This window comes from Diadema antillarum, unplaced genomic scaffold (genome assembly GCF_040938485.1).
Source record: "Diadema antillarum isolate AM-2024a unplaced genomic scaffold, OU_Dant_1.0 seq00000740_RagTag, whole genome shotgun sequence".
Taxonomy (NCBI): Eukaryota; Metazoa; Echinodermata; class Echinoidea; order Diadematoida; family Diadematidae; genus Diadema; species Diadema antillarum.
The window spans coordinates 1882346-1906875 of NW_027271638.1; the positions used below are offsets into that span (position 1 = coordinate 1882346).

General features: G+C 39.5%; 1 protein-coding gene across 1 annotated transcript in view; it reads left to right on the forward strand.

The window, feature by feature from the left end:
• LOC139738401 (FACT complex subunit SSRP1-like) overlaps positions 1-24530 on the forward strand; it is an 80330-nt gene that overhangs the window by 11371 nt on the left and 44429 nt on the right. The window contains exons 13-15 of the mRNA XM_071649037.1: positions 605-794; positions 6593-6876; positions 8786-8948. Of these exons, the coding sequence (XP_071505138.1) occupies positions 605-794; positions 6593-6876; positions 8786-8948 (637 nt within the window). The remainder of the gene's footprint in view (positions 1-604; positions 795-6592; positions 6877-8785; positions 8949-24530) is intronic.

A 24530-nucleotide genomic window follows, 5' to 3' on the forward strand; every position in this document is an offset into this window, starting at 1 on the left:
TATTCCCCCTAGCCATTGGTTAGCTTTATGATACCCTGTAGACAAAGCAAGTATTAGTGTAAAACTTTACATACCCACTTTATTTACTTCCCGTTAATTACCAGTAAAGTCTTTTCAATGTCAGATAGTCACTGTTAACTTGTAATGACTGCATTCCTTAGCTTTGGCCCCAAATTTGGAATCTTACCTTTGTCGTATTGGACGAATAATTTGTACTTCTTTTTTCATTTTTCTGACATAATGAAAGTTGCCTCTTACAGGAGGCAGGGGTAATAACATTAACATGACTGACTTAGCATGTCAGGAGCAAATCAACAAATTGTGTACTTTTCATGAAGATGAACTTTCATGAAATTTTCAACATATTTCCATTATGTTACTCCACTAGCGTCACATCACAAACTATTGTAGCCGTCTTTGATATGCAGCGATATAAAAGTGCAACACAGATTTAACAAAAAATGATAAAATTCCTAAATTTTGAATGGATTGTCAAATTTACCTCTTAACTTCATCAGTGGTTTTTATCAGTACTTCTGCATTCACTGAATCAACATACATGTTTTGAAAATGAAAATCGTGTACTCTGCAATCACACCAACAGGTACGACAGCAACGTTGAGCCGAGCAGCTCCGACTCCGACTCGGACTACACGGCGGGGAGCGGTGGGGAGGACGACGACGACTACGAGTACCGGAAGATGAAGGAGGAGAACCAGGAGAGGAGGGCCAGGAAGGAGAGAAAGGAGAAGGAAAAGAGCAAGTCCAAGCCTAAGAAGAGGACCAAGACCGCCGTAAGTTTAGGGAAAGTGCCATTTCCATTGTTCCCCCCCCCCCCCCAAGCAAAAGTAAACAAAATCAAAGAATATAGAATACCAATGTGCTGATGTCACAATCTTTTGTTGTAGCTTGGTTTGGAATTAGGTGCGAGCATGGTTTTGATTACAGCAGTAGTGTTCATGTATATTCTGGTCAGGTGAGGTCGTTTAGAACCAGTTTCCATGGCGATGAATGGTTGTGACGTCACGCTTTTGTACTCTATACGATGAACCAGTATGCGGAGCAGTAAAGTCTCCCTGATTCAACAGGAGGCTGCCTGAGCACTTCAATATCTCATCATGTCCATAACAACAGAATATTACCGCGTCCATGAATTCGAAATTATTTTTTCCCCGGGGAGATACATGTCCTACACATGCATCTTCATATTAGACAGTAAGTGCTGTTTCTGATTTGAGGTGGATGGCATAGTAGATATCAGAGAATGAGACGGGTGCCTTTTTTAGGTACACTGAGCATTCAAAATCCGGTAGAAGTTAATTCTTAGCACTCATTAGTAGACTCAAATTTATTGCAAAACAAGATGTAGTTGCTCTAGGATCAAACTTGCTTTATATTAGAGGTGGGCTATAGAGGGTGACATTTTCAGAACATGCTCATCACACCTTAGTTTGATGACTTTGTGCCTACTGACACCATTTTTGAAAAAAAGAACGAAAAAAATGCAAAATCCAGGGTGCCCTGGCCGAAATCGTTAAAAATCCAAGATGGCCGCCGTTTCGGCTTAAAAAAAGACATTTTTGGCTATAACTCGGCTATATTTTGGTCAATTGTGATGGTTTTGGTGTCTAACTCCATGTTTTAGGGGTCAAGGAAATGGAATATAATGATAATTTTAGCGTAAAACTAGATCTGCCACATGATACTAACCTTTTGTCCATATTTACGGTTAGATTTTCCTTGTCCTTTACCCCTACCCCACCCGCCATTTTTTCACTTTTTTTTTCTGTATTTTTTCAAGTCATGTTATCTACCATACTCTTAATAACAAGTTCTAGCTATCAATCTGGTGTTTCTACCAACGATACAACAAGAAATATACAAATTACTTTCGTTATACATACATGTGTCATGCAGATACCGGTATGTGGCTGGTGCATTCAGGATGCATGCTAACTGTGCAACCAGTGCTAATACTGTTTCTGCTTTATAGTGCCCATTGACATGTGGTCATTAGACCTTTAACAAAGTGTACAATTCTACTGTAGGTGTACAATTTTGTAAAATGACTTGAATAAGCCTTCTATATAATTATGTCAATTGTCCAGCACCATACTTGACTGGATGATGTACAATGTATCTGGCATCTTGCCTAGAAAACACATTTTTACCATAACTCAGTTATTTTTTTTTTTTTTTTAGGTGATCGAGTATCCTCTCGGATCACCTTCTGTATCTGTACGGATTCTTTGTTGGTGGTTCTTCTTCTTCTTTCTTTATTTCTGGACAAAATTTGTGTATCGATTAGCTCAGAAAGTGCTCTTCCTATCAATTTCAAATTTATACCGTATATGTATCATGTCCCAAAGACGACGGGTCTAACAAAATCATAGTGATCAGTCGACCGTGACGTCACTATGACGTCATTATATGAAAACACATTCTCAATCATATCTCATCAATGGAATGGAATTTTTCAATGAAATGTACGTCACATATATTTCAAGTTATGCACATTCTACTCATATTCTCAAAATTCATATTTTCTCTTAAAACGCGCGCGTACGCGCGCGTTGAAATATTTGTATGCTCAAATCGAGCTCAAATTTTTTTTACACACGTTTCAGACCATTTGGAGCATTTTTTGAAAAATTGAAAAAATCGGACGGACGCGTACGCGCGCGCGCATATACGCATGCACAGCTCATATGCAATAGAAATTTCCCGTTTTTGTACGTTTATCGGATGCCTGAAATGTCAAGGAATATTTCTACCAAGTTTCAAGTCAATCCGACTCAATATGACGTCATACGAGCCCGTCAAAGTTGAAATTCCGCGCGCGCGTCAATGGCGATATACAGTGCAACAATGCCAAAAAACCGCCAATTTTAAATCCGATAGTACTCGTCAGGATGGACAGTGACCCCCCATTTTCTTTTTATATTCTAAAAGCTGATGAGTTGTACATGTCATTTCATGGGTTGGCGATGCTGAAAAAATGACTAAAAGATATCAAATTTCTTAATAAAATAAAAAAAGTAAATTTTCAAAATAACATCATCAAGTTTCAAGTTCACTCGAGCGTATCGCACTAATCCTTTGCCAATTTTCACCCAGATTTCAGTATGATGTAGCTTATTAAATACTCTTTCATTAATGTTATAACAACATTTTAATTGGATGACGGCATCACCTCGTAAAAATGGATTGAAAGTAATCTTGTCAAATTTGACCAGTTTACGTGTTATCTCTATGGGAGTGCAGTTTTTCTGGAAATGAAAATTGACATGACTATCTTTATCGAGCACTAGCTCCCTTATGCTTCGGTGAATTTCTCCCAGATTTTAATATGTTGTAGCTGAGACTTTGGGCTATGGTAATGTGCCCTTCGTTTTTTTCATTTGATGTCGGAATTATGTCCAAAAACTTGGTTGAAATTAAAGCTTATCTTCGATGTATTGAGATATTCCTTTCTTTTAGCAACTTTCTTTGCAATAACTCAAGAAAAACAAGCTCTATAAGCATAATATTTTGCACATGTTTAGTTCATGTCACGTACATTATTTCATAAAATAACAACTACTTGATCAGACATCATCTTGGGTATGTAAATTAGGGTCAAAGGTCATAAATGTTTTATCTTGTATCTTGGTGAATACATGTCCTATCTTTCCCATATTTTGCACACGCAAAGACCATGTTACAAGAATCATTTAACAAATTAATCACTTTTTGTTCAGATGCCATCTTGTCTGTGCAAAGTGGGGTCAAAGGTCATATGTACTTTTTTCCTCTATCTTCGTTATGACGTGTTATCTCCATGGGAGGGAATTTTTCTAGATGTGAAAATTGACATGTTTGTCTTTATCGAGAACTAGCTCACTTACCCTTCAGTGAATTTCTCCCAGATTTTAATATGTTGTAGCTGAGAGTTTGGGCTATCGTAATGTGCAATTCGTTTCTTCATTCAACGTCGGCATCATGTCAAAAAAGTTGGTTGAAATTAAAGCTTATCTTCGATGTTTTATGATTTTTTTTCTGAAACTTTCTTTGCAATAACTCAAGAAAATCAGCCTTTATCACCCCCATATTTTGCACATGTTTAGTTCATGTCACGTACATTATTTCATAAAATAACAACTACTTGATCGGACACTATCTTGGGTAGGTAAATTAGGGTCAAAGGTCACAAATTGTTCATCCTGTATCTTGGTGAATACATGTCCTGTCTTTCCCATATTTTGCACACGCAAAGGGCATGTTACAGTAATCACTTCACTAAATAACCACTTTTTGCTCAGATGCCATCTTGGGTGTGCAAAGTGGGGTCAAAGGTCAAATATACTTCATTCTGTATCTTCGTTAGTGGATACGGAATTCGGTATTAAAGATGGCAAGTCTGACTTCCTTTTCTGAATGAGAATCCAAACATCACACGGCCAATGTCTCCTCGACACAAATGAAACCGGTATGGTCATGCCTATTAGGATCAGGACTCAAATCATTGATTTTCGAAGAGATCGGATCACCTAATTTGTCAGTGTTGACAAATTCCGGTTCTAGTTTTTTTAGTTTTGGTGTTTCACCATCACCACTTGTTCCCTTATTTCTCATGCCTGCTTTTCCCTACCATTTACGGTATATTGCTGTACATTTATAAAGCCAGAGTCCTCATGTTTGATGAGAAATTTGATACCATTTGGGTGATTATCCAACCAGTTCTATGACAAACAAATGTTATGTACAATGTATGTTCCTCACATAGCATCATAATGGTAAAGTCATCATCTCACTCTCTGTGACTGAAAGTGCCTACAGCTGAGGTAATTAATATCTGTCGACTTTATCTGTTGTTTCCAGTCCCTAGATTCTCTTTTCCATTTCCAAAATGTGACCCAAGCACAACAAGCAGTTAGAGTACTGGTATGTGCATAGGCTGTCTGTTACAGAAACTTAAAACATGGGGAGGCCCATTAAATCAACAAAGTTGACGAACGCAAGGGTTGCCTAGATACCCGAGATCTCACCAAACTCAAAGCTATTTTACGTGGAGAGCTGTCATACCACAGACTCATATCCCATCGAGATTATTGTGCACCCACATGTGTATAATCAAGGTCTTGATACCAAATCTCTGGGATGAAAGTAAAGATGAACTTGACTCTTCTAGTGACTGGAGGAGAGTCTGATAATCTCCCTGCCCCTGATCTGCCTACTGTTCAAAGATGACGTGGTGAATGCATTCAATCTAAAGTCAACCAACGGCATCATACAACCAACTGCCCATTCCAACCTTGAAGAACTGTTGATAGTTAACTGGGCATCAATGATTCTGCATTGCGATATTGGATTACATACAAAGGTGAACGAAACTGGTACCTTGGTATGTCTTGAGACCAAGAGCATGAGGCATATAGAATCGAGCACATGGAAAGAATGAAAGGAACAGATCAGCATCAGCACTAGTGATGCCCAAAGCAAGCTGATGTACAGACAGTACTGCTGACGCAGATTCTTCCATAATGTATATAGGCTCATGGGGTGCATCATCCAGCCGAAACATTACCTTTGTGCTGGACAATATTGGCATATCATAGAAGGCTTATTCAAGTCATTTTACAAAATTGTACACTTACATTTGTACAGTAGAATTGTACACTTTGACTATTGTTAAAGGTCTAATAACCAAATGTCAATGGGCACTATAAAGCAGATACAGTATTAGCACTGGTTGCACAGTTACCATGCATCCTGAATACACCAGCCACATACCGGTATCTGCATGACACACGTATAACGTAAGTTATTTGTATATTTCTTGCTGTACTATAGTTGGTAGAAAACACCAGATTGATAGCTAGAACTTGTTATTAAGAGTATGGTAGTCAACACGACTTGAAAAAAAAAAAACAGAAAAAAGTGCAAAAAATGGCGGGTGGGGTAGGGGTAAAGGACAAGGAAAATCTAACCCTAAATATGGGGAAAAGGTTAGTATCATGTGGAAGATGAGGTTTTACACTAAAATTAACACCATAATCCATTTCCTTGACCCCTAAACCATGGGGTTAGACACCAACACCATCACAATAGAACAAAAAATAGCCGAGTTATAGCCAAAAATGTCTTTTTAAAGCCAAAACGGCGGCCATCTTGGATTTTTAACGATTTCGGCCGGGGCACCCTGGATTTCGCATTTTTTTTGTTCTTTTTTTCAAAAATGGTGTCAGTAGGCACAAAGTCATCAAACTAAGGTGTGATGAGCATGTTCTGAAAATGTGACCTAAAATTGACCCTCTATAGCCCACCTCTATTTATATAGTGGGATTGGTAATATTTTCCTTTCTTACTGTCGAATTTAGAGAGAAGTTAACAGTTTTTGCAAAGGATATCGGGCAGTGTTACTATTTGTGATTGTTTTATCTTCAATCTGTAAACATTACACTTTCGCAAAACGAGTGATCATATCTTGAATATGGAGTACTTTTTTAAAGACCGGACTCACGATCACTCTCTCCCAAAACGAGTGATCATATCTTGAATATGGAGTACTTTTTTAAAGACCAGACTCACGATCACTCTCTCCCATTGGCAGTCGGAGAAGCCGCGCAAGAAGCGGAAGAAGGAGAAGGATGCCAACCGGCCCAAGAGGGCGCCCTCCGCCTACATGCTGTGGCTGAACGAGGAGCGCGAGTCGATTAAGCAGAAGTACCCCGGCATCAGTGTGACGGAGCTGACGAAGAAGGCCGGCGAGCTGTGGCAGAAGATGGAGGACAAGAGCAAGTGGAGCGCCCTCGCGGCCGAACGGAAGAAGGAGTATGAAGCGGCGATGGCAGAGTACAGAGAGAAGGCTGCCGAGGAGGGTTACGAACCTGCCAGGTACCTACGGAGTAGCAGTTCGGGTTTAGAATACAGCGAAATTTGCAGAAGAGGGTTAAGAAATGGACACATACAGGGCTAGACATGAGCGATGGCCTGGGGGCACTAAAGATTGATGTTGGGGCTACAAATTTTCAAAAAAGCTGCTAGTATCTTTTGGTTACTCGATAGGGTACTTAACATTCTGAATAGACTGTTATGTTTCCGTTATTTGGGCCACTGCATTTCTCTTTGGGGTCCACCGAACTTTCAGATTTAAAGATCCCTGGGGCCTGTTTCATAAACAGTTGTGATTGATCTTATGCTTGATTTATTCAGCGAAACGTGTTGAATCGAGCGTAAGTTCAGTATTGAGCATAAGTTCTGTTTCATGAAGATACTTACACTTGATTTCAAGAAAAATCAAGCGTAGCTTTCAGCAGATTGAGCGTTACTTGAACTCAATCTTTATGAATTAGGCCCCTGATGTACAAATAAACAGGTAGTTTGCTCAGAACAAAATAAGAATGAAAAGATCTAGTTCGGTTGCCTTGGGTTGTTTTTTTGTGTGTGTGTGTGTGTTATTTTCTGTTTTATCTCACTCTGTGTTGGTCATCAGTGTTAGCGTGCAATTTTGAAAGGGGGTCAGAAAATTGAAAGGATATATGTGACACTGCACCTCAAAACAAACAAAAAGTCGCCAGACATACATTTTTAGTTATGACCGTATTCTGAAAGAGCAGACTTTAAGCTTTAAAATGATGTATAACTCAAATCAAATGGACTCTCCTAACCTATCTAAATATTGGAAAGAAAGCACAAACTCAGGAAAAGTGTGAACTGAGAAAAGAGGCTCTGAAGTACAGTGTCTATTCAAGCGCTTAATCTTTACCAAACCGTGCTGGCTGTGCGATGAATGGGACAAAAAACAGGAAGTAAACCACCAGAGTAACAACAATGAAGGGATTATCAGATTAAACTGAAATTAAGCATGCCTCATTAACACATTCTGTCCATAATTAATACGAACTTTCAAAGCAGTAGCACAATCCTTTCAAAAGTTATTAGAGTTGAAAGTGAAGAGTGTGGACAAGGTTTTTTCAGAAATGAAAAAGGGATTCTGAAGACACACCTAATCACACTATTCTATCAAAAATGTTCGAGATTAACTGCTAAAAAACACACTTTCCTGCCCGTTGTATGATACCAAACTTTAGCATAATGTAAAAGAAGACCCGCTCTTTCAGAAAATATGAAAAAGTCAAGTTCGGCTAGGTTGACCCATTTCACTTGTTTTTAGTCCTCACGCAAAATCAGTGTGTGCGACTTTATGTTCGTTTTGAGGTGCACGGTCACATATTGGATGCATGGTTAGGAAAAGTGTCATACTTCTAATTTATCACCTGTTGCTCATTTGCAAGTTCCCAGAGCAACGCGGTAAAAGTTACTTTCAGGACCTCTATGTCTAGGTCCGAGCAAATCTTCAAATGATGGCGAGTAATAAAGTCAACTCAGTAGGCACTCGCATTAGTTTTGCACAAAATTTAGCTAATTTTTTAAAGAGACTTAGAATGGCAAGCTGCTTTCTGGTTCCTGGAGAGCTCTGGCTCCTGCATGGAACACCCATTCTTATTCGTGATATCCGACGCTGATGTAACTTTGAACGGATGGATACCAGATCTTCAGCTATAACTGAAAGTGTTACAAGTTCCATCTCCCCTCCCCCGGCACACAGGGAGTCAAAATTAGAGGGACCTATGCTGCCAGTATGGATGCAATTAGATCCACACACTAATTAGGAGAATGCATTAGGGTCATGCAAGCACTTCAACTGTCAGTTCCAACCCAGAGGTGTCACGTGGAGCATTTTTAGATGTCTGAATTTTGGTAAGTAAATCTTACCTTTTTGTGTGTGTGTGTGTGTCACCAGCAAAAGCACCAAGAAGTCCAAGTCCCCCGATTCGGCCAGCAAGACGAAGAAGACTTCGCCCAGCCCCAAGAAGTCCAGTGCAGGAGCCGGTTCAGGCGGAAACTACAAGAGCAAGGAGTACATCTCATCGGAGTCGTCAAGCGACGATGCAGACGATGAAGAGGTAAGGGATTTATAGTGAAATGTGGTTGCAGAGATGTTCAATACACTTTATTTTTCAAGTTCTCTTGAGGAATGGGCGTGCTGCATGTGGATGAAGGAGAGGTAATGGTGTATATGGCGATGATGATAATGTTTGCTGCGAGGAACAAGATGATGGTGATGCTGATAATGGTAGCCATGGTGATAGCAACAATAAAGTTTTGATGATGGCACTGTCAGATGATCATAGTGATGGTAGCAGACAGAGTTAAAGTGACAGTGATGATGATAATGAAGAGTTTTTAAGACTGGTGATGAAGAACGTGGTAATGTCGGTTACGATGTTGATAATGATGATTTTAGCAATGACTAAGATCAGAGATTCTCTTAATAATGATAATGGCAGTGATGGTCATGGTAATGGGGACAATGGCAATGAGGCCAATGAAGAAGAACAAAGGTGGGGAACTAAAATGATTAAACGATTGATCGTTAGGTGGAGTGATTGACTGATCTGGCTGGTTGATTGATGATCAAGAGAAGTGGAATGAAAGCACTGACAGGGATGAAGGTGACGAGAACGATGTGAAGGTTGATTTTTTTTTTTCTTATTGCACTGAGATGCATGCCTGCGTCAAAACCAATCAATTCTAGGACCTTCCATCTACTGATAAGTAAACCAGGAGGCCACTGTGGTTTCAACTTCACATCCGTTAGAGCTACAGTGTCCACGAAAAGATTATAAGCCTGCTACATGGATGTGTTGGGTTTTTTTCTGAGGGGTAGCCTTTCAGATCAAAATGACGAAATGTGATAGCATTCAGGTAGAACAATTATTCAAACTATACAGGTTGTGAGCAAATGTGGAGGAAGTCATGGACAAATTTATACTGACAGTGAGAAAAGAGGAGAAAGGAAGACATGAACTGATGGATGGGACCCGACCCAACAGAATCCCGATAAAGTTGTCAAACTTTTTAATAGTTTCTGGTTGTTGTTATTGATTTGTTTATAAATTCTCCACATGTTTTATAGCTTTCAAGTGATGTATGATTTTTCCCACATATCTGAAAATCTTCCTGATTATGAACAGTGTAAACAAAACCAAAAAAGAAGAAGAAGAAGAAGAAGAAGAAAAACAAAGCTGGCGAGCTGATGAATACAATATGGGGGAAAATGGACTTGAAGTTTAGTTGCTGTGAATCATGCTCTGTGGAACACCATGCATTATAGTAACAGACTTTATGAAAATACCCCAAATTTTACAAAAATGTATTCTTTGAATTTTAGACTGAAAATATTGAATTTTTCTTGTATTTCAGCCAAATCACCTCATTGTCACATTTTCTTTGTTTAAATACGTCTTTAGTCAGGGTACTGTTGTGTCGGGTCATACAATATGTATTTGCACTGGATTTCTGCCATGCACATTTAGGGCATTTTGAATTTCTCATTGTATCTGTAGCCCATCTCTTTTTTTAATCTTTTTTTTTTGTATATGTGTGTGTCTGTGTGTGCAACACAAATTTTTGATTGTTTGGATGTTTCCAAACATATGAAGAGTGCTTGTACCCTTTTACCTTATCCTTCACACTTTGGTTACAATGATAGCAAGAGGATAGAGCATCCGGCAAAGAGCTTGTCTGTACTCTATTAGGCAGATCACTATTAGGCAGATCACAAGACCCAATGGTAGTCCCGCCAAAAGCAGAAATGTTAGCTCACATTAGATAACCACAGTGCAATAAGTTGTAAGACATTTCGTCTTCGTGAATTTGCAGTGCCCTGCATAAGGATCCAAAGCTCGTTTCATTTGTGCGTGAATGTTCGAAACCGTCACTGCGGTAAGAAGCAATGGAACATTCCTGATTCTTTTTCAATGTATTTTTTCTGTATCTTCCTCTATCATTTGTTCCCCAAATTTCATCCCAAAGTGAATATGGCCGAACCAGCCTCACGTGACGGTAATTCAATACTTTTATTGAGATGGACTTTGTGAAATGGGAGTGTAAAGCAACATGAATGAATGAATGAATGAATAGATAAATAAATGCAAGGCTGCCTGCCAACTTTGAGGGAGAGTATGGATCAAGACGCTGTGAGGGAGGGAGTGACCAAACCCGATTGATCAAAGCAACGGTGGTTGGGGGAGGGAATGTGGCAGGGGAGTGTCACCCCCCCCCCCCCCCCCCCCCTTTCCACTGGAGGGAGCTTTTACAATTTTACATTTTAAATGTGCACTCTGGTGCATACTTCGGTAAAGATGTCAACACATGCATAGAGAGAGTGTGCCTGTGGGAAAATCTTGAAAGTTTGGGCTTGGGCATATTAAAAGTTCGGATTATCAGGGATTTTGGGGACCGAGTCTCTTGTTTTACTCCCATGGGGGAGGGGGGGTGGGGTGTTCAGCATGAGAATTCTTTCATCAGAATAAGACTATTAAAATTTGGTGAGTTGAGAGAGTCTCACGCTAATTGCGTGAGAGCTGGCAGCCCTGTAAATATAGATGACGATTAGATAAATAAAGTAGACCTTGCCTAAGTCGACATCGCATAAGTCGACAACTCGCTTAAGTCGGCACAATAAAAAAGTCCCGATTTTTGCCTTTGTTATTCCGACAACTCGCGTAAGTCAACCTGATTTTTCAGTGCCAACTGAGCTGAAATACGTGTTAATTCCCTCGTCTAAGTCAACATAATTTTTCGCTCAAAATCTTATCGCCATTCTCTGAAAAAGAATATTGTTTTCCCGCTCCGATTCGCTGCGTTTCTACTCGGTAATTCGCTAGTGTACGGCGCGGTAGCGTTCGCGCCATGCGTCCATTGTCTTGTATGCCAGAATATAGAAAGGACATACACTCATTTACACTATGCATTGCATGTAGTACCCAAGACAGTTCACTTTACCCTTTTTCTCCCTCTCGTTTTTCTCAAAACGCACAAATTTTGTACACTTGCACCGTAAATATGTCCCAGTAGGTATTCATTATCCGAACATGAAATAGGTGTTTTTGTATTATTTGTATATTCTAACATTGATTATTCCGAAGCGGTATTAAAACCAGGGCCCTTTCTAAAAAGATTTATTACAATGCAACTAATAATGCAACTCAAAAAATCAAATGCAGGTGTATCAAATCACACGCAACTTTTGCATTTAAACGCAAGTGCGTTGCTGAAAAGACTTGCGTTTGATAATCATATGAAACTAGAAAATAATTGTACGAACTTGAAACTCAATTGCGTTTAAACACAACTCTAAAAATCAAATGCAAGTCAATCAAATCACACGCAACGATGTATTTAAACACAAGAGCGTTGCAGAGAAGACTTGCGGTTTTTGTACGAAACTAGAAACTGCATTTAAATACATCTCTATACATCTACGGAAGTGCGTTATTGTTGAAAAGACTTGCATTACTTTTTTTTCATTTCGTAAGCAAAATGAGAAATTAAACGCAACTCTGAAAATCAAATGCAAGTCCATCAAATCACATGGAACGCTGAAAAGACTTGCGTTTGATAACCACACGAAACTAGAAAATTGTAGGAAACTTAAACTCAATTGCGTTTAAACGCAACACTAAAAATCAAATGCAAGTCCATCAAATTGCACGGAACGCTGAAAGACTTGCGTTTGATAATCATACGCAACTAGAAAATTATGGGGAACTTTTTTTAAACTCATTTGTGTTTAAACGCAACTCTAAAAATCAAAAGCAAGTCCATCATATCACACGTAACGCTGCATTTAAACGTAAGTGCATTGCAGAGAAGACTTGCGGTTTTTGTACGAAACTATAAGTAACTGTGTTTAAACGCATCTCTAAACATCTACGGAAGTGTGTTCTTGTTTAAAAAACTTGCATTATTTTTTATTTCATAAACAAAATTACAAATTAATTGCAACTCTGAAAATCAAATGCAAGTCCATCAAATCACATGGAACGCTAAAAAAACTTGCCTTTGATAATCATACGAAACTTGGAAATTGTAGGAAACTTAAACTCAATTGCGTTGAAACGCAACTCTAAAAATCAAATGGAAATCCATCAAATCACACGGAACGCTGAAAGACTTGCATTTGATAATCACACGATACTAGAAAACTGTAGGGAACGTTTTTTTTTTAACTCAGTTGCGTTTAAACGCAACTCTAAAAATCAAATGCAAGTCCATCAAATCACGTAACGCTGTATTAAAACGTATGAGCGTTGCAGAGAAGACTTGCGGTTTTTGTACGAAACTATAAGAAATTGCGTTTAAACGCATCTCTAAACATCTACGAATGTGTGTTATTGTTTAAAACAAAATTAAACGCAATTCTGAAAATCAAATACAAGTCCATCAAATCACACAGAACGCTGAAAAAGACTTGCGTTTGATAATCACACAAAACTAGAAAATTGTATGAAATTTAAACTCAATCGCGTTTAAACGCAACTCTTAAAAAATCAAACGCAAGTCCGTCAAATCACAAGCAACGCTGTATTTAAAACGCAAGAGCGCTGCAGAAAAGACTTGCGGTTCTTGTCCGAAACTAGAAACTGCATTTAAACGCATAAAAATGTACGGAAGTGCGTTATTGTTGAAAAGGCTCGCATTATTTTTTATTTCGTAACGGAACTTTCGCCGTGACCGAACTTAGTCTGCACTTGCAGGGGAAAGACATCGCAACATTTACACGTTTCAAACTACCGAAACGTATGCTGCTTCACAATGTCAATAAAAAAAAAAAAATGATCACGAATTATTGTTAAAGTTCGCTACGCCAAAGTTTTAAATCTCAGTCCAAAGTTAAATTAGTCCGACAATGGTAAGAGGTTTGTTTTTACGAAGGTTATAGTAGTCCGAAAGATGTCGTTTTCGGATGTACAAACTTTTCTTCTTCTTTTTATTTCAGACGGGCCCGCGCCGTACAGAGCGGTAATTAATGTTGCAAATCGGAGCGCGAGAACAATTCATTTTCAGAGTATGGCAATACAAATTTAAGCAGAACAAATATGGCGTCTTAGGGAAGGAAAATCACACATATATCAACTCGGTCGGCACTGAAAAATAATCTCGACAGAATCATGCAAAATCACATGCATATCTTCCCAGCAACGCACTTGAATTTAAATCGCAAAGTTTAATGCAATTTTGGGGGATTTGCCTTTGATATTTCAAATCAAGTTTAAAACGTTAAGTGTCTAGAACGGGCCTAGGTTTCCGATCCCGCTCTCTGAAAATCTCGAGAGAGATTTGGGAATTGTGCGTTGTCGTTACTAACCCGCGCAAGATTTATGCATGAACTAAAACATTATTGTTGCTCATGTCAGTAGGCATGTTTTGACGGCAAAAGGAAAGATATGGGTAGCGATCCGCATCGTGATCCAAATCTTACTCTGTACAGGGGAAATTAATTTTCATTCAAAGTCGACAAAATGTCGACTTACGCGTAAGTCGACATTCGCGTAAGTCGACGTGTTTTGCTCAGTCCCGATTATGTCGACTTACGCGAGGTTGACTGTAGATGGCTAGATGGTTATGAAAAATAGTTAGTGAAATGAACAAGTTATTAAGTAGGTGAATACATGAATACAATTACAATTAATGATCATTGAATAATTAATCCATTCATGTATGCAATGACAAGGCGCAAGGGAAAGCTAGTTGGGAAAAAAAAAAGGGCCAAAGTAGAAGTGGGAGGACACAGAATCAGTCGAGTCCAGAGACACGGGTAAATGCAAGTGGGAAAAAAAGCAAACGAGCAAAAAGGGAATAAAGAATAAAAAAAAGTACCAGCCACAAAGAGGAAACCAAGCTTCAAGGTGAGAAGTAACAGGAAGCTTCTCAATGTAACCAACTTACTCAGAAAGTAAACAAGCATGTTGGCATTAATAGGGATAGGTGCAGACATTTGCCTCGTCACGTTGATCTCAACAGGTGAATCATGTTTACCAAACTGTCTATAAACTCTACCCTACCTAATAAAGTTAACAATCATAATATTGTTAAAAAATCGAAGGCCGGCTTTTGCAATTTGCCAATGATGAGGTTAACAATGTTTTGCCTTGTGAACTACACTTGTTAGGCCGCCTGCAGTAGTATACCTTTGGATAGTTTCAGTCGAATGTGAAGTTCTGGAATGTGCATCTTCCTATTTTGCAACTTAAACATATATGTATGTGTGTGTGTGTGTGTGTGTGTTTGTTTGTTTGTTTGTGTATGTGTGGGAGTGGGTCAAAATGCATGAAGCTCTCCACTTCTTTATCTTTCTCTTTTTTTTTCATAATGATGGCTTAAAGCTTGCCGGTGTTTTCAAAAAAGGGAAAAGGGGAAAAAGCAAAGAAATTGAAATTGGGTTATCAGTGGATAATAAGCAGCATGCATTTGGGATTGTGTGATGGAATATGTGCAAAATATCACTTTTGAGCAGAAATATATAAACCTTGCATTTCTAGAAATGTCTGCTATGAAGACCTTGTCAATTACTAGCCTATAGCATCAATGGCCATCTTGAATTGAGCAATCAGAATTGGAATTTTTGAATTTACATTGATCGCTATGGTTAGTAAATGATGGCTAGTCTTATGCTACGGGCTCTGGGAGACACATTATGATTATGCTGTTCCCATTTTGTAATTTACATATCACATGATACTCTATGCATCCTATTTTTTTTTCCCCCACTGCCTCTCTCTATAGCAGCAGCACCCTTCATTTTCCTTTGTGTTATTGCCAGCGCAAGAGAGTTGAGCATGTTTTCAAAGCATGAAAACAATTCTTATCATTTACTTCGATAAAATGTTGCTGATACTTTGGCAGGTATACATACAGCTTTGGTCTTGTCACATATCCATTTAATCTTTGGGCCTTATTATGGAATGAGGAGGCAAAAAAAGAGAGAATGTGTTGGTATCAGCTGGTGTTGCATTCATTGACTAGAGTCAATGATAAAGGGGAAAAAATGAATGTAGTGTTCATCGCTAACTTCAACTTGATGGCAGCACAGCAGCAGAGTAAAGTACAGTGAACTCATGGGATGCCCTATAAATGCACGTCTGTCCTTGCACCTGCGGGTTTCCTTGGCAAGAGACCTCTGCTGGCAGAAAATTTTCAGGTTGGGGAAGGTAAATAACCATTTTGACATCCTGTCTCGCGTGATCATTCTACGCACTATGTTAGCACTCCCCCCACAGATTACTAAATTTCTACCAAGCCCCCCATACTGCAAAACTCAACCCCTCCCCCCCCCCCTTAACACCGGTCCTCTCAACCCTCGCTGTTAGAGGGGCAAGAAAAGTGCATTCACTCTGGAAAGCTATCTACAGTGACCACAATGCCAGCGTGATGTCATCATAACTGTACGCAGAAGAGATTTGAAGCCGAATTACATGTAGATCCTGTCTCGTTTCCTGTTTAGCTAGTCACATATGATGTATACCGTAATGTATATCTTCCCACCAAGAGGGAACAGCCATCCCAGCCACACGTCCATATCCCAGTGTAGGATCCCTCTCCTTTCACCCACCCCCAACTCCTGTTTCTACCCCCATTCCACGCCATTTCCCACACCATTCCTGCCCTATGCCCTTTCCCTATTCCCCATCCACCACCACTACCACCATACCCCTTAATCCTCCCCACCCCCTTCCCACCCACCACCACCGGGTAGCAGGTAGTTTTATACATGGTACATAGGAATGCCTTGCCTCCTTGCCTTTTATTATTACTAATCTCAGTCTTTCTGTCTCTCTGTCTCCCCTCCCCCACCCCCATTAAGTTTCTGTCTTTTTCTTTTTTCCTGCTACTTTGGGATATGAAGTTTATATCACTCCTGTCTTAGCAGCATGTTTCTATTGTCTCATCTCATTTAATATACTTGCGTGAAACATTATATTATATAGGAGACTTATGCTGGTATAATGGTACGAATATATTTTGCAGGTGCTCCCACATTTACTTATTCTGTGTCATTGAAAAGAACCAGCACTCTTTGCCCATATCCTTGTTATTGTATTTCGCAATCCTTTTAGTTCTTTGATATTTTGTGCATTTTCGAGATATACTACCATGTCATGAAACCCATCTCATAACTGTATTATATGGGTTAGTCAAATATCAGTACAGTCAAGAATTGGGTAAACATGATATTGTGATAGCTGGCCATTTGTAATATTCTCCCATGGACAGAACATTTATGTGTAAATGAATGGCGAAATGTGGCATATTTATATGAAGAGCAACCACTTTTAAAACCAAATTATGTATTCTCAGCCTTTGTAGTGAAATTTGAGTCTGCGATGATATGCAAAATGCATGGAAATGTGACTTTAGGGGAGCAGCACGCAATGAAATTAGGAAAGCCAAATTAAGGATTCAGACTTCAATTGAGGTACAGCATGGTGCATTTGTAGTTAGGTTGTGGGCATGCTGTTGATGCTGCAAAAATGGATGTCAGAAAAACTGGAGTCTATTAAAGTATGCATCAATCTTCAAGTACAAGTGTGAGTTTCTTCGATTTGTCTCCCTTTACAAATTCTTTCAATCTTCGAGTACTTTGACTAACCCATAGGACATATAATCTCCCTCATGTTAAAGCATTTCAAACTCTTCATTTTAGAACTTTTCATGTGCTCCCTCCCACACCATCACCAGTATATTTCATTGCAGTATATTCAAGGTTCGTTATTCCACTTTGCTGTTGAAATGTAGCAGGAAATGAAAGCTCGCTGTAATCCTTTTTTTTTCTGCCTGGTATTATACAGCATGCAATTAATAGTATCATGTGCTTGTGATAGTGTAGAAACTGTCAGTTACTGCAGATGGCATATTTGTCACCCCTTTATTTATATTACCTCAGCAGAACCAACGGTGATGTAAGTTTTGTGTTTACAATGGCTTTGTTGTATTGATATTAACTAAAGCCATTGGTTGTAATGTGCTCGAGAAATTTCTTGACAGTGTTTACTATTCTAATGACTGTCCTGGAGGCTTGTCTGTTTGTTTGTTTGTTTGTTTGTTTTTTCATGGAATAGACAGAAAAAAAAATCCAAAAGCAAGTCAATTTCAAGTGATTTTGCATGGGTTAAGACAAATTAATCATATATTTCAGGACATTTTTAGACTGCACAATACAGTAATGCAGGATTCATATGAACCAGGCAAAAGACGCACACATGAACAGCACTGTTGGGCGGTTCATCAGGGTGAAAGGGTTAAGTACATTTTTACACCAGCAGAAGTCATCTTTTGGAGCTCTTTTCCCTATTCCTGTGTTTGCTGGGGAGGGATAGTGGTACAGATATGTCCCCTAGCTCTCTTTCGTTTGCTGCGGACTTTGCCCCAATGGTGGAGGCCATGTGTACTATTAAACCTGACACCATTTCGCATGGAATCACTTTACCATCACTTCAAACTTGTTTAACCTCCAACAAGGGATGAACTGGGTGGAAACGTCATGCCTAAATGGATCCAGTGGGCACTACTTCAGTGCAGTGATGGTAGGGTTGGATCACGGTCCTTGCATGTGATGTCCTCGTGGGCGTGGTGATGGTCAGTCTTGGTTGCACTTTCCAGCTGGCATGGATGACCCAAACCCTCCGCCAGGAGGTCCCTGGTCATTGCCCCTTGGGTCGAACAGCGGTTGTGACCCCTCTTTTCACCGAGGGATCAAGGGGAGGGGCACAATGAAGTTCCGGGTATCTCATAGTGTCGGCAGAGTGGTTCATCCTCACCAATCACTGCATTTACACTGTACATCTTGTGCCCCTTGTAAGCTGGAATATTCATTATGCCACGCCCACATAGAGATCCCTGAAAATATCTGTTGGTCGATCGTTTCATAATGCATACTCGGCAAACCTGAGGAGGCAAGAATTTGCGAATCATCACATAGAGCATCAGAGCCGACTCTTTCCTGGGTATCTTCACACAAAGTGTCCTTTAGTTTTTTTTTTGCTTTGCTGTCGGGGTAGGTGGTGGTGGGGGGTGGGGGCGGGGGTCAGGACAGTTTAGGAGGAGGTACTTGTTGGCATGTATGTCTGCACATAACAAATGAGTTTTCCTTCACAAACTATCACTGTCACTTGATCAGGATATCAATTGCCAAGGAACCTCGAGATCCAAAGGGCAGTTGCAGAGATGACTTTCATTATAGATATTTATGCATTGTTTGTCTGTTTCTCCATTATGGGATCCCGAAAGATAATGATTTATTGATACCCAAATGGCCATGAATTTTTCTCATGGGTGATAATGGTTTCTGTAGTTTCAGCCATGGTGTTGTATCCGCCATTAGTTTTGGTCGGAACAATTTTCTCTTTCAGTCAGATTTTTCTCTTCTTCATTCACAAATCATCACTCAGATATCAGTCTGAACGTTTACAGGAACGTTTAAGGTCACTGTACTTTACATCATTTGCTTGCCATTGCTGGAAAGGACAATGGCCCAGGGTTGGATCCTTGTGTATTGTGTATGTTTATTGTTCATTCTCATAGTTACAAATGTATGATGGCATAATTGGGGTTGCTTGCTAGAATTAGCTACAATTGCAGTTTCCATGTTTACATTGTTATTACAAATACGGTAAACATCCACATTAGCACCAGCCTGCTGAGTCAGTGGCCTGTGAAGAATGCCAGAGATTGATAACTCAATAAGCTGAATATTTGTTCAAAAAATGATCTGATATTCAAGGAAAATTAAGACTTAAATGTAAGCATTTCAACACCCAATTCATGGAATCCCGAAGATCTCCTGCTTTCTATTGCTTACATGTAGCAAGCATGGACACCTTTAGTGTTCTCACAGCTATTGTACAAGTTGTAACCCTGTGTGAACTTCATGAGGTGTCATTTTGTATGTTCAATTCAAGTGTATTGATATGGATCACTTTCACACAACTTTCACATGGGTATTATATTCAGGTGGCATGTTTTGGGGTTGTTGTTTTTGCCTTGTTTTGTTTCAGGATTGGCGCTTTTATGCCTCCGCCACGAAGTGGTGCCGGAGGCATTATGTTTTTCAGGTTGTCTGTCCGTACGTACATACGTCCGTCCGCTTTCGTTTATGCGATAACTTGAGTAATATTTACTGGAATTTTACCAAACTTGGTCCAAGTATGAAGTATGATGGGGCAATGATTTGATTAGATTTTGGGTGAAATCGGCTAAAGGTCAAAGGTCAAGGTCAAGTCATGAAATTGTATCCGTTTACGCGATAACTCAAGACTGGATGGAGCAAATTTCACCAAACGTTGTTGGAGGATGATGTATGATGGGACAATTACTTGATTAGTTTTTCAGTGAAATCGGACAGAGGTCAAAGGTCAAAGATCAAGGTCAAATCCTAAAATTTATCTGTTTACCTAATAACTCAAAACTGGATGAAGCAGCTTTCACCAAACTTGGTCCAAGGATGATGTATGATGGGGCAATTAGTTGAGTAGATTTTAGTGACATTGGCAAGAGGTCAAAGGTCAAAAGGTCAAGGTCAAATGCTGAAAATGTTGCTATTTCCCCCATATCTATGCAATGCCCGCAATTATTTTCTTGAAACTTAGTGTAGACATGTACTACTGCGTAAAGATTCTCCAGAGAGAGTTTCATGTCATAAGGTCAAAGGTCAAAAGGTCAAAGGTTAGGTGAAAATGTTGCAATATCACTTTTCTCGCAAATGGTTCGATGTATCTTCATGGAACTTGGTACATATGCATGTACTGACTGGCAGGGATTTTCTACGGAATTTAGGGGTCATGGGTCAATAGTCAGGGGGTCAAAGGTCAAGGTCAACTCCTCAAAATGTTACTATTTCCCTCATATACTAGTATATGCAATGATTGTATTATTAGTTTTAAAATTTAATATATGTACATGTATTACTTAATGGAGATTCTCTTGGAAATTTCCAGCCCAAAGGTCAAAGGTTAAGGGTCAATGGTCAGGTTTAAATGAAAAAAAAAAAAGAAGATATATTTTGTACTGTAATTACACTCTTTCTTCATACCTTGAAAATTATACTCAATGCATAAACTTATTATAAGGTCGGTCAGAAGTCAAGTAAAAATTTTCAATTCCCCAAATATGTGTACCTGCGCTCTTTAATAGACAATTATAGCAAACCCAGTTCATGGAAAGTGAACATTCAAGATATTTCTGACAAACCTGTTATTTCGATATTTTGCCAGTTATGTGAAACTGTCATCACACATTGTGAAGACATTGTACTATACACCTATTGGGAGAATCATGCACTGGTTGTAACCTCTTGCCATGCTGGGCATTTTCTTTAATGTCCTGTTTGTTTTAGTGTTTCATTTTTCATCTGAGAAGATGGCTGGATAATCCATACTCAGCTGCACTAGCTGGTCTTCCATGGGGTCCAGTTGGATGTGAGGCAAGACCACTTCACCAGGTTATACACCCTGTTCTTTTTGATGAATGAATGAAGTGGGATCTTTTAGGAGCATGAGTTGTGACTCTCTCACACACGGGACCTCCATTTTATGTCCTATCCAAGGGACAGAGTGTTTTGCCTCTGTAATACTAAAGGTGACAGTATGATTACACACAACATTCCTCAGATAGACTTGGGAATCGAACCCAGGTCCATTGGATCTGGAGGCAGACACGCTACTGACTTAACCAAATCACCGCACTTTGTCCCATGTACTGTTCCATCGATGCAGTGCTTTACCTCATCACTCGAGGTGAGACTCACTCACATCGCTCCGCATCTAAGAGACCTCGTGCGACTTGAACCACTAACCTTTTGTGTCTAAACACAATTTTGCCATCTCTTGAGCCAGTAGTAGTCTTTGAATTTGAATGAAACCAAGTGCTACACATGAGTCATCTGGGCCACTGAGAGGGGTGGTAAGAAATCGGCTCATAGAAAAGAGATGATGTTCAGTTAACTTTTTTTGTATTTCTTAAGTTGTAAAGGCCAGTGTGTTTTTGTGTCACCCCATTTATTTCTGAAGTGTCATCAAAAGAAATTATTGGATCCCGTATTTGTCTGTCTTGGTTGGAAAGGCACTCATGAGTTATTGTTTGTTTTTATTCTGTTTTGTTTTGGGGTTTTTTTTATGTGTGTGTTTTTTTGTTTGTTTTTTTTGGGGGGGATGTTTTTTTGTTTGTCTTTTGTGGGGGGGTTAACCCAATCATGCATCAGGGAAAATTTACAGAAAGCTTGCTAGGGTCTCTAATCCCCCTTTAAAGTCCTCTCTGCGCAAACGTGTCTCTTGCGAGCACCAACCTGAACGCTGGTTTCATCCCCACCAGGAGTCAAAAGTGAGCCTTTCGGTGATGAGGCCTTGAGATCCAGACCTCATAGGCTCCCGTCCCAATCCAGAGTTTTTCCTCATTCATGGGAGACTTGGTTTTTACCCACATCCCTCGTCAGCCTTGTCTAGGTCCAGGCTTCCTGTTCGACATCGGTCTATATCTTTTGACCTGTATAGGTGTGTTTATTATGTGAGTGTGTGTGTATGTTTTGTGTTTGTATTGGGATGGGATTGGGGGGGGGGGGGGGGTAGGGAGAGTAGACAAAAGTAAAAACCAGCAAGTCTGACTGACAAAGTCAGATTGTACATATATGGAAAATATTGTTTCAGTCTCGGTTGTGGACTAGGGGGTGTGAACAGATCTATTTCACCACTGTCAGTCACCCTTTGTTATGAGTGAAGTGTCACTGACACAAGAAACAAGTTCACTAATTTAGCACATTTTTTTTTTTTTTTCAGAGTTAATGGTCAAATGCTTTATATGTAAAATCATGCGTTTGTTGCGTAGATAGTAGTTCATGGCTTTTTTTGTATCGTGAAATGTTAACCCATTTAGGACGGTTTGATTTTTCTACAACACGCATTTCCCATAGACACCTGCCCGAGTATACTCCGGACTCGTCCTCAGCGGGTAAAAGTGTCGTTTTGAATTCTAGGCATGTGGGGATGACAGCACTCACCTGACAAAACTCCGTTGGCTTTGTGATAAAGCAACACAGACCCAGCAGCGGTTAAAATGTGTACTCAGCATGTTTCACGAACCCAAAACAACAACCCACGAAAAAAAAAAACGTCACACAAACCAAAGAACAACAAGAACCATCCCAGGGAACTGTGCCCTTGGTACCTTCCTTGGTGACATGCTTATTTCAGGGGAGTTAGCGATGTCCTTCAGGTATATGAAATAGCGCCATCATGTGTTCGAAAATTAACATTCTCCCTTTGTGCTGCAAGAAAGATATCCTATTGACTGAAGTGAGCAGGTTTTCATGGGTTTATTTGAAATAAGAATTGGGACTGACGCAAGCATGAATAAAGTCACTTCTTTCTCTTCTTTTCTTCTTTTTTTTTTAAGTCCATTTCATCCACTACTACCCCCCCCCCCCCCCCCCCCCCAGCCGTAGCCTGTATCATGGACATTGTATCGTTCTAAATTTTTTAAGTAAAAATTTGAGCAAAGAAAAAGGGAATCCATCGGGATTCTAAAAACACCATGCACTGTTTTGGACTTTGCAACCAGTTTCATGAAAGTCATCAGATTAAATTGAAATCTATTATGCTGCCTGTTTATACTCTCCAAGCACTTTAAAGAAATTTATTAAACCTCTCTGGGACTGTTTATCTTGAGTAATGCAAATTTTTCCACCAGAACAGTTCGCAGTTGAAGTGACGATGGAGTTGAAAGGGGGGTTTCATTGTGGTTTTATATACCATGGTGTGGTTAATGGTTTGTCTAGTCAGTGTTATGTAATATTTAGTTTTTGTTTTTGTTTTGTTTTTTTCTTCCAGCTCCATTGTGGGGGGGGGGGGGGGGGGGGGGGTTAATTACATGTATGCGAGGAAACCTCCAAGCCACATGACAGATAAAATTGTAGAGTCCACCCAGGCACATGCATGGAGCACAGCTTTGTAGCAAGGAAAAGATCATTGAGTCCTTACAGACTGTATCGAGTAGTCAGACCTGTCTTTTTTGATGTTTTTATTTGTCTGTTATTTCCTTCTTTTGTGTCATCCACCTGAACTGCTTTTACTTCTTTCAAACTTCCCTTGAACCCTAGCAGTCAACTTTTCGAGCCCAAACAATCCTATTTTAGCCAGACAAAACACATGTTACAAAACACAGTTTCAAAACAAAAGGATGGCATATCCCAGGTATTGTTTCGCCAGCGTAACCCTCATAGGTGTCACAATGCTTCTCTCTCTCTTTTTTTTTTTTTGGGGGGGGGGGTTAGGGGCAGGGAGGAGATGATGATTTTATTGAAGACTTATTGAGCAAATGCAGAGGCGATGTAAAGGTTTGACAGAATTCTCTTTTTAGAGAGATTTTAGTGCTACTTTAACAAGTATCAACATTTTTTTTTTCACACCACCAAGTGCTCATTTAAAAATTTTGAGGTGATTAGCATCAAGTTTAGAGATGGTCAGACTTGTAGTGAATTAGTCATAATTGAAAGCCACCATTGTGCCATTGTACTATTTCAAGCACCTCCCACATACTGACGAGTGTCCGTTTGCATTTGAAAGGTAACTCTTAATTTTTTTTTTTTTTTTTTTTGGGGGGGGGGGGATCAGAGACTTGTAATAAATGTAAGTAATATTGATGACATTTTTTTT